The following is a 9,641-nucleotide window of genomic DNA, read 5'->3' on the forward strand; positions in this document are numbered from 1 at the left end:
GCACAGAGCCACAGCCACTGCACCTGGTCACCTGCCTTGGCTTGGGAACCTCTCATTTCTTCCCAGGGAGGCTGAAGACCCCCTTGGGGAGCTGCCACAGGTCCCCACGTGCTGCTGGGGAGCAGCCAGGACCCCAGTTCCTTCCATGGCCTTCGGTGGGATCTGGGGCTTGAGGGTTTTATAGGAGGTCTCTTGTTGCAAAATTAGACAGGTACATGGAGGCTGAAGGCCTAGAGATACATTGAGTGTGAACCTGTCTAGACTGTAAAAAGGAATTATAATAATTACATTCCAGAATTGGTTTGCATTTGGGAATAAACCTGGGAAATGCAGAAATGACCTGCAGAAGTGCTTGGTGGTTGTGGGTTTTTTTGTATTGTAGAAACTAAGGAATAAACCTGGAAAAAATATCCATGGATTTTATTCAAGAGGGCAGTGCTTCCTTTCCTCCCCTTCCTTCAATAAAACTCTACAGGAACTGCTGCAGCTCAGCAAAGCTGCTCCAGCAGTGAAGCCCCACTCCCAGCTCCCAGCAGCTGATGGTCTGCAGAAGGCTCAGGCCAGGCAAGGAATCTCACACTAACTCTACCTTCCATTCCTGGAGACCACAGCTGCTCTGGGAGCCAGTCCATCCCACGGGAACAGCTCAGGCTCAGGCTTTTCCTTGAGAGGTTTGTCATCAGAAAGAGGGAAATGCCAGTGAGAGAGGAGGTGACAGCCCTTCCCTTGTCTCATGCCAGCAGGGAGGCAGAAGGAGCAGGAAATGGGATGAATTCAGTCTGTCAGGACAGGGAGGGCCAACCTGAGCACAGTGGTCCTGGCTGCAGCTCACGGGGGGCTCAGAGCTGTCCCCCCTGCACTGAGGCTCTGCCCACCCCTTGCTGGAACCCTCCCTGCTGATGGGCCAGAAAGGTCTTCCTACAGGCCCTACCCCCCATCTTTCACTCTCCTGGACCTGTCAAGCTGTGTTATCTTTCTCCTTCCTTCCCTGCCAATTACTCCCTCTCCAATTTTAGGTGGCTGAAGTAATGAGGCATCCTCTGCTTTCCCTGGGAGGCTGGCTCACCATGAGCAGCAGCCACATGGCCCAAGTGACCCCGAGCACAATGAGTGCCTTGTAACCAGGCTGGCCCTGCAGTGACACACAAGGGTATATTTATGGGCCTCAGTTGAACGACCATGACAATAGCCCAGCCTCTACCTTTCCTCAAGCCCTTCAGCCTAAGATATCATTTTGGGAATATTTCTAGCCTGATCTTCACTGGAGCAGGTGGAGAGCAAGCTGCAGAAACTCCTCTGGTGAACCCAAACCTCCTGCAGCTGTTTGCACAACCATGGCCACACGTGCAACTCTGCCTGCTCCAGCCTGGACACAGCCCAGAAGCTGCAGCTCACAAAGAGACCTCCTGACATGGGGCAGATTTTAAAAATCTGAAGTCCTCCTGTGTGCAGAGGATGGAGACCATTGGACATAAGCATACAAGGAGGGAGTGATCTCTCTCTTAGCAGCTTCCTGGCCCTCAGCTGCAAGTTCCTTGTCTCACAGAGTCACAGCTCTGCCCTTTCATGTGTCCAGCACCTGTACTGCCTTCAGGTTCCAAATCAGTTCCTTCTTCCTTAGGTTAATGAAACCTCTCTCTTTCATTAACTCCACACATCAGTTTTTTACACATGCCCATTGCTCCAGCACCCCCTCAAGCTCCCTACAGGGTGCAGGAGGCCAGAATCAACCTTAAGCAACTGAGGTTCCACACATCCCTTGTAGGTGAAAGAAACTCCCCAGGGAATGGCAGTGGGAGGGCAATTGGAGCAGCAAAAAGCAAGAAAAATACATGGAGCAGACTCCTCAGGGACTGAGCCAGGGAGGAGAATCCTCGAGGGAGGCAAAGGAAGAGCAGAGCAAACTGGCGAGTTGCAGCCTCGCCAGCAGATGATGCTCTTGGAGAGCAGCCCAGGACCAAGACTGGAGAGATGCCATCTGTTGGAGCCCAGGTAGACACTATTCCTGAGCTCAGAGCAGGGTCACACCTCGTGCTCACAGCACAGATCAGCCTTGGGCAGCTTCTTACCCGTCCCCATGCAGTGACACCGTCTCAGACGAGGCTCTCCTGCTGGGGGCTGCTCTGCTGTCACCATTTCTGCAAGGAAAACAGCAAGAACAATTAGGCAGGGAGGTGGGGGACACAGGGTGAGGCCCAGGCACTGCACAGCACTTGTTGCAAGGGTGCTAGGTGCAGAGCAGGGGCTGGTTTAAAATCAAAGCCTGAGGGGTTTAGGAGACAGGGCAGCAGATTTGGACTCATATTCTCATCAGAAAGGACTGAGTCATGTCCAGGCTGTGGGAGGCCCACAGCTTCCATCTGGGAGTGTTTCCTCCCAGATTGCTAATGCTTTTGCAAAGTGCTGCTTTCTTGGATTCCCTGTGCCATTGTATTTATTGTTGATGATTGCACTGAGTCCAGAACAACCACGTGTAGCTGGGAAAATACACCCGGAGCCAAACGCTGCGGTGCAGCCTCCCCCCTGCTGTCCTTCCTGGAGCTCCAGGATGGGGCAGGGACAACAGACCCACCTGGTCTCAGTAGAAGTGGAGATTCTCTCTGAAGATGTGCTCAGGGATGTGGTGGTTTGGCTCCTGCTGCCTGTTTCAGGGCTGCAAGAGAAGGCAAATTAGAAAAGGCTGTGAGTGCTGAGCAGAGCAGCTCCCTGCTGCAGCTGGGCAGAACTGGCCTGCTCAGAAGTGCTCCTTTCTGTGGAGAGACAAAACAGAAAACAAACCTCATGGTTTTCAGTACATTCACTAACAAAGCCCTGTTATCAGAAGCAAATTTTAAATTAAAACCACTGATATTGCCAGGAACCTCCTGCCAATGAGCACAGAACAAGGTCAGTAACCAACAAGCTGTTCTCAGGGCTGTGGAAAACCCTGCCAGTGTTTGTTACATTATAGTCAGGAATTCAGAGAGATAAAGGCAACTGAAAATTATTCCTCTATACATATTTGTTGATAAGGAGTTCAGCCTGTTTGGTTTTGTGCCTGGCAGGTGTTGAGCACTTCTACCAGGATGTTCAGATCCCAGCAGGAGACACCTTGGCTTTAGACAGAAAGTCCTTCTTGGAACAGCTGCTGCATCTAAGGGGGGTCTCCCACATACAAGGCTGGCAAATTTGCTTCATTTCCCCCCCAGAGGGGACCCCACTGAAGCCTCTGACCCATGTGTGGGCTGATGGAGCTGCAGAGGATGTGCAAGGCATCCTGGCTGTGCTGCAACGCTCACCTGGAGGGAGATGCTGCTGTTGCCTTTGGCTCATTCCAGGACGACCCAGAGGTGTTTTTTCTTAGCCCATTAGTACTGACAAAAAAAACCCACAAGTAACAAGGCATTAAAGACAGAAGATATTTTAGGTGCCTTCTCCTATGGGGGGACACGTCCTGCTTTCTGGTTGCACTGAAGGGGCCAGGTTCTGCCTTTCTGCTGAAATACTGTGTTCAGAAACTGTTTCTGTTTAACAGCTGGAGCTGCTTCTGTCCCCAGTGTCTGAGTCTGCAGTAAGAACCAGCCTCCCCAGATGTGCAGGTTGAAGCTGGGTGCATTCATAAAAGGATTTCACTATGTGCACGTGTGTAATGTGTAAGGAAGGGAGGGGAACTCCTCAAACCTGCACCACAATGGCTCAAAAGTGCTACCAAAATTCATCAGGCGGCTTCTTTGTCCTGAAAATAAAAGCACTTTGGGCTGAGAGGCCTCATCTATTGGACTCCCTGCTGGGCCCAGTGAGGACCAGAGTGGCAGGGAAGCTAATCATGCTGCTGCCTGGCATCAAGCCCCCCCTCAGAGCAGGGCTGGAGACCCGAATCCCAAATTAAACAAATCTGCTTGAAAACAGAGGTGGATTTTCCTTCCTAGGACAAACATTTCCATTTCAGCCAAACATTTCTGCATCCTGGTGGTCTCACTCAGCCCCACACCACGTGCCAGCAGTTCCTGACCAGTGTGGGCCTGGGGAGGGTGTCTCTGATGTGCCTTTACACCAGAGGCAGCCTGTCCCCAGGTCTCACATCCCACCTGGTCACTCCAGCTGTGGCTCCACTTACCCTTGGGCTTTGTAAGAGGGGCTGGGGGCTCACAATGAGGCTAACATCTCCCATCAAAGCAAAGGTCAATTTAAAGATAATGAAGCTCTCAAACCTCTCTGGTCACACCTACCTATTGCTATCACAGCAGAATAATTACATCTACAGTCTAACAAAAGCAGAGCTGGCTCAGGGGGCTGGGAGCGATGGGACATTGAGGATTTTGTGTCCAGGTGAGGGGGGCAGTTCACTCAGCCAAGTCTGCTAGTAAGAGAAGATCATCACTATCTGGTGGCTGCTTGGTGGGTAGTGAGCTCATCTGAGCCTGCTCCAGCTCCTCCTGTGAGCTGCCTCTCCAGCAGAGCTGCCAGGCTCATTCCTGGGCCAGCCCGGGAGGACGGGGCGCGCTGGGGAGAGGGGCTCGGGCAGGTTCACACCACACGGCTCCAGGAGAGCTGGGCTGGAGTTAAAATGCAGTTTGTCAGCCTCCAGGGCTGCCAGCTGGGTGCTTTGTGACACTCTGGCCCTGTCCCCATGCCTGCCCACTTGTTTCAGCAGGCAGCCAACCTCAGGTTTCATGTTGCGTCTTTCCCTCTTCCCAAGCAGTGGGCAACCCGGGTTTGCTGGGAAGGACTGGAAAGCCCTTCCTCCCCAGCTGTGCTCAGAGCTGCTGCCTTGCAGGTAAGTGCAGTGATCTGCAGAGATGGCAAACTAGAGTGCCCTAAAACCAAAGACAGTCAACACATCACCCCAGGGTGAGGTAAATACCTGTTGTCATCTGGTGTAAACCTGCATGAACCAGACACAGTCGGACTCCTCCTCTGCTGTCCTTCCTCTTCTTCTATCTCAATTCTTTCAAAAGGCAGAAAGAGAGACAAACATGACAGATTCCTACTCCCCACTGCTAGCTAAGCCAGGCAGCTTTCCCTTAAGCTGTGTTTTCCCTCTGTTTCCCCTCGGGGCAGCTTCTTCCTGCTCCTCATGCTCCCTCTGCCCTGCTCAGCTGCCCAAGGGCTGCCAGACCTTCAGCCCTCCTCTCTGGCATTTTGCTGTAGCTTTACCAACAGCATCAGCTGAATGCTGAGATTCCAGAGAGCACCCTACATCATTTTCCTGTAACCCCATCTGCTCTGGAAGGTAAATGCCTGAAGAGGATTCACCCTGCTGGCAGTAACCAGCCTCCCCTGGAAGAAGAAAAGCAGATGAATGAGTCTCTCCTTGTTAGTTGGACTTGATGATCTTAGAGCTCTTTTCCAACCTTAATGATTCTATGATTGTTTCAGGTTGCCCACAACCCAAAGCATCCTCAGTCCTGTATTCTTGGTGTTCACAACACTAGGGGCCCTCAAAACCCAGCATGACCCAGCCCAAAGCATCCCTTCAGGGAAGTGTCCCCTCCTCCTCTGCTTTCCACCACCTGGGGACCTCCCATCCCAGCATGTGCCTGCAGCCCTGGGGCAGCTCACAGGTGCCCTTCAGAGGCTCACTGACCTACCTCTTGGCAAACAAGGGTGGAAAGTCTTGTGTTGGGCTGCTGGAAAGGAAGCACAAATGCAGCAGTTAGAAGGTGGGAGGTAAAGACACACCTTGGGCAGGGGCAGCTCCCCCAGAGCCCCTGGTTGTTGCCCCATGTGGTGCAAGGCATGAGAGGCTCAGGAAAGGCCACTTGGGCAGAGCCAGGGGACCTGGTGTGTTACACCTGTGCAAATTGCAGAGCAGAGGAAATGAACCTGGGAGGAGCAGCCAGTGATAACATGTGGAGTAAAGAAGCTTCCCCGAGCAGGAAGCAGCCTCACCCGTTGCTTTTCTTGGCTGCTGAGAGGACATAAGCCCGTTCCCTGCTGGCCGTGCTCCTCAGGACACTGTTGGCTGCCTCTGTCCTGGAAGGGAGGGAAGGGGTCACATCCTGCTCCTGCTGTCACAGCAGGGCCTGCAGCCCTGGAGAAGCACCCAGTGCAGGCTGGTGCCAGCCCTGCTGGAGCTCCCTTCTCTGGGGAGCAGAAACCCCAGGGGCAACAATGTGTTATCTTTCTCTTTAGTCTCACTCAAGCTGAAAAAAACCCCAAAACTTACTCATCCAGGAGGGCAGAGGGAAAGGGGGGGGTCTTTGTTCTGATCTCCCCTTCCTATGGAACAAAGCTTATGGAACAGAGCAGCATTCAGAGCTGATTCTGAAATCTGAGCTCTTGATTGCAGGCCTGGGGCAACTGGAGACTGTCATGGTTTTTCTCTTCCTGAAATTTCCCCCCTCTCAGCAAGGAAGAATTCCCAAGGCTCTTGGAGGCTTTCCCCAGTTCTGGGGCCTGGACTGTTGCAACGTTGCACACCACAGGGCAATAAAATGGGGCCCAGGCTTTGTGGCTGATGTGCTAGCTGGGCTAGCTGGGCAGATCTCTGCAAGGACTTGGACTGGTGCATCCCCCAGTCACCAAGTCTTCATTTGTAAAGGTCTTGTGTCTGAGGAAAAGTACCTTCAGAAACTTGACTGAAGGCATCAGATGGAGGTTCTGCCACACAGAAGAGACACATTCTACTCCTGGTATGAGCACAAGAGACCTGCCTGGATCTGGATGCAAGTGCCCAGGTGGTCCAGACTCAAGATGCACAGGTGGGTGTGGGCTCCTCCTGCTGTGCCAGGCTCCTCCTGCCTCCCCATCTTTTCTCACAGACACTCTGCAGATTCCACAAACCCTTCCCAGCTGCCCAACTAATTGGGGAATGCTGTCAGGTTGAATCATGTCAGGCTTTTAATTACACTTCGTTGGGAGTGCAGCAGCCTGTGGGCAAAACGTGGCCTGTGCAGAACTCTCTGCTTAGCAGTATTTTACTGCCATCAGCCCTAATGGCTCAGCTACCATCACCAAACTGACCCTCCCAGGAGTCAGCAGTTCAGCTGAAGTCAGTCCACTTGCCACTGCCCCTGCAAGAAAGAGGTGGTCACCTGGAGGGCTTACCTCTTTTTGTGCTCATCTGGAGAAAAAGGTGCATCCTCCTCTTCCAAGTCCACTGATTTTTGCCTGACATTGTATGGAGCTCTGAAGCAGAAAGGGGAGAGCCAGGGTAAGGGAACTGCTCTTGGACTGTTGAGGCAGCACAGGCAGAGCTGAAGGCAAATCCAAGGGCAGGGCACTGGGAATGGGTTCAGGCCCTGGCTGTGTTGCACATGAGTGTGGAAGACCCTTGTATTTTTCATGCATGTATCCCCAGAGGGTTTTGTTTTCTTAGTACAGGGTCAAGCCTAGAGGCTGGTTCTTAATAAACACTCAGCCCCAGTCTGGCCCAAAAAGCTGAGCAGGGAGAGTCAGCAGTGCTGTTCTGCCACAAGCCCCCTCCTTTCTCCTCCTGCTTTCAGGAAGGCCACCAGTGCAGCAAACTGAGTCCACCTCAACTGCTGCCAAGTGATAAAACCACCCCATACCAAGGCCATCACCAGGTTCAGGAAAGCCTTGTGACCCACGCAGCCCTGGAGGCAGCACCAGGAACTGCTCCAGTTTCCAGCTCTGCAGAGCTCAGCCATTCCTGGCTGTGTCCTCATCCCTGAGGCTCAGGTGCTGCTGAGCCCGTGCAGGCAGAACATGCTGCTCCCATGGGCACACTCACAGTTTCTTGTAGTCCTCAGTGGTCATCCTGTATCCAGAGGAGGACCTGAGCCCCTTGGTGGCAGTGCTGCAGGCAGATCACAGCTGTTAACAGGACCCTCCTGCACTCTCCCCCTTCGCCACCCTCTTCCCCAGCTGAGAAAACAGGATGATCCCAAATCTCCACTTTCTGAATTCAGGGAATGCTATTTAATGCTATTTTTCTCTTCTTTTCACAGCCCTGGGCTAGGATTTGTGATCTACTTTGTTTCCCCACGGCCACTGTGAGTTGAGGAGCTGGTATGGGCAGACCTTGCAGTGGGATGGGGCTGCTCCATCCCAGCACCCACCAGTGAGGAGGGAGAAGACACCTTGAGGCATCATCTTTCTCCCCAGATGACTCAAAACAGGGGGAAAAAATAGGGTTTTCAAAGGGTTTAACTTGAGGAGCAACAAAACACCTGCTTGGACAGGAGCCACGTTCAGGTCTTATGAGATCTAAACGTGTGTCCTACAAGGCAGGTTTAACAAAAATAACCAACCACCTTGAAAAGATCAAACCTGAGTGTTTCAGCTTTGCAAGGATTCCTTGTGATTCATCCCACACACACAGCTATTTGCCCAGTTAACCCCAAATCTGAGAGTCCTTTCCCAGCCAGCTGCCCCTCCTGCCCTGCTGAGGAAGACACAGAGTTTGATGCCTTGTCTTTTTCCCAGGTCTGCTAAACCAACAGCCACGTCTTCCAGCAGCCAGGAGGGATTCAGTGGGGCTCAGTGGAAGCCCACAGGTACTGGCCAAAGTCAAAGGGTCAGTAGAAATGTGTACAATGTTTAAAAGCTCATTTTCATGAGGAGGAGGAAGAGAGACCCTTACCTCTTTTGGCCATTGGAAGGTGAAGGATCTGGCACAGAAGAGCTCTTATCAATGGTCCTTGTGAACACCCCCCTGGGGAGCAGAGAGACCTGTTAGTGTTTCTGCTGGACAGATCTTTGAGCTGACATGGAGAGACCTGCAGCCACTCTTGGGCCTAACTGTCAGGAAGAAGGTGCTGGCTCAGGACACAGAGAATTAGCAGGTGCTTCTTTGCAAGAGTCATCCTGAGAGAAGTCCCACCCTCCTGCTCCCTGGCCATGGCAAAGCCCCTGGCACCCGGGCTGGGGATGGTGTCACAGGGCTGGCCAACCTGCCTGGGCTCTGGGGGCATCAGCCCAGGAAGAAGAAGGAAGTCCTAAGAGAAGAGGAAGCCCCACCACCAAACTTGCAGGACTGTCCCTTTACCAAGGTCCTCCTTGAGCTTGGTAAAATGTTCCTACCTAAGAAGAACCCCAGAGACAGTATATTTTCCATGCTGGTTGCTCCTGATCTAGTTCTCCTTCCCCTCCAGCCCAAACATAAGCCACTCTGTACCAACCTGATGAGGTACCCGGGTTGAGGCTTGGAGGCAGGAGACCTGTGCAAAGAGCAGACATCAGTGAAGTCAGAAACACAGGGAGAAACAACAGCAGCAGCACCAGAATCAAATTTAGGCTTGACGTGGCTGTCAAGCCTAAAATCCAGCTGAATGGACCTCAAGTGATACCTGGGCTGCTGCACCAAGGGAAGTGTGAACTGACCCCCAGGAGATAACAGAAGGGAAACAACAGGATGGGCCCCCAAAATTACCTGTCACTCTGGGGAGCAGCAGGTGTTGAGGCTGGGGATCCCCCTCCAGCCTGTCTGGACCTGAGCACAGAGGGAACACAATGACACCATTAACCTGGATCTTGCTGAACATGGCAGGGGTGTTTTCAGGGAGAGGTGCTAAGAGCAGACCAAGGTGGGGCTTGCTTTTTTCTCTTATTAAAGAGAAGCAGGTGCAGACTGTGGTGTCCCCTGGCCAGGGGGCTGTGTGACACTGGGGAGATGCAGACCTGGCTGGCTGATCCCTTCAGCTCCCTCCCATCCAAGGTCTGCCCCTTGGTTTGTCACTCTGGAGATGGTGAAACAC

The 9,641-nt window shown here is 52.8% G+C and overlaps 1 protein-coding gene across 1 annotated transcript in view; it reads right to left on the minus strand.

Moving 5' to 3' along the window:
- ZNF185 (zinc finger protein 185 (LIM domain)) overlaps positions 1-7,701 on the minus strand; it is a 20,477-nt gene extending 12,776 nt beyond the window's left edge. The window contains 9 exon segments of the mRNA XM_010003483.1: positions 590-679; positions 2,070-2,138; positions 2,573-2,653; positions 3,279-3,353; positions 4,844-4,927; positions 5,571-5,609; positions 5,872-5,955; positions 7,030-7,110; positions 7,676-7,701. Of these exon segments, the coding sequence (XP_010001785.1) occupies positions 590-679; positions 2,070-2,138; positions 2,573-2,653; positions 3,279-3,353; positions 4,844-4,927; positions 5,571-5,609; positions 5,872-5,955; positions 7,030-7,110; positions 7,676-7,701 (629 nt within the window).
- Between the last annotated feature and the right edge of the window lie 1,940 nt (positions 7,702-9,641).

This window comes from Chaetura pelagica, unplaced genomic scaffold (genome assembly GCF_000747805.2).
Source record: "Chaetura pelagica isolate M959 unplaced genomic scaffold, ChaPel_1.0 scaffold938, whole genome shotgun sequence".
NCBI classification, from domain to species: Eukaryota; Metazoa; Chordata; class Aves; order Apodiformes; family Apodidae; genus Chaetura; species Chaetura pelagica.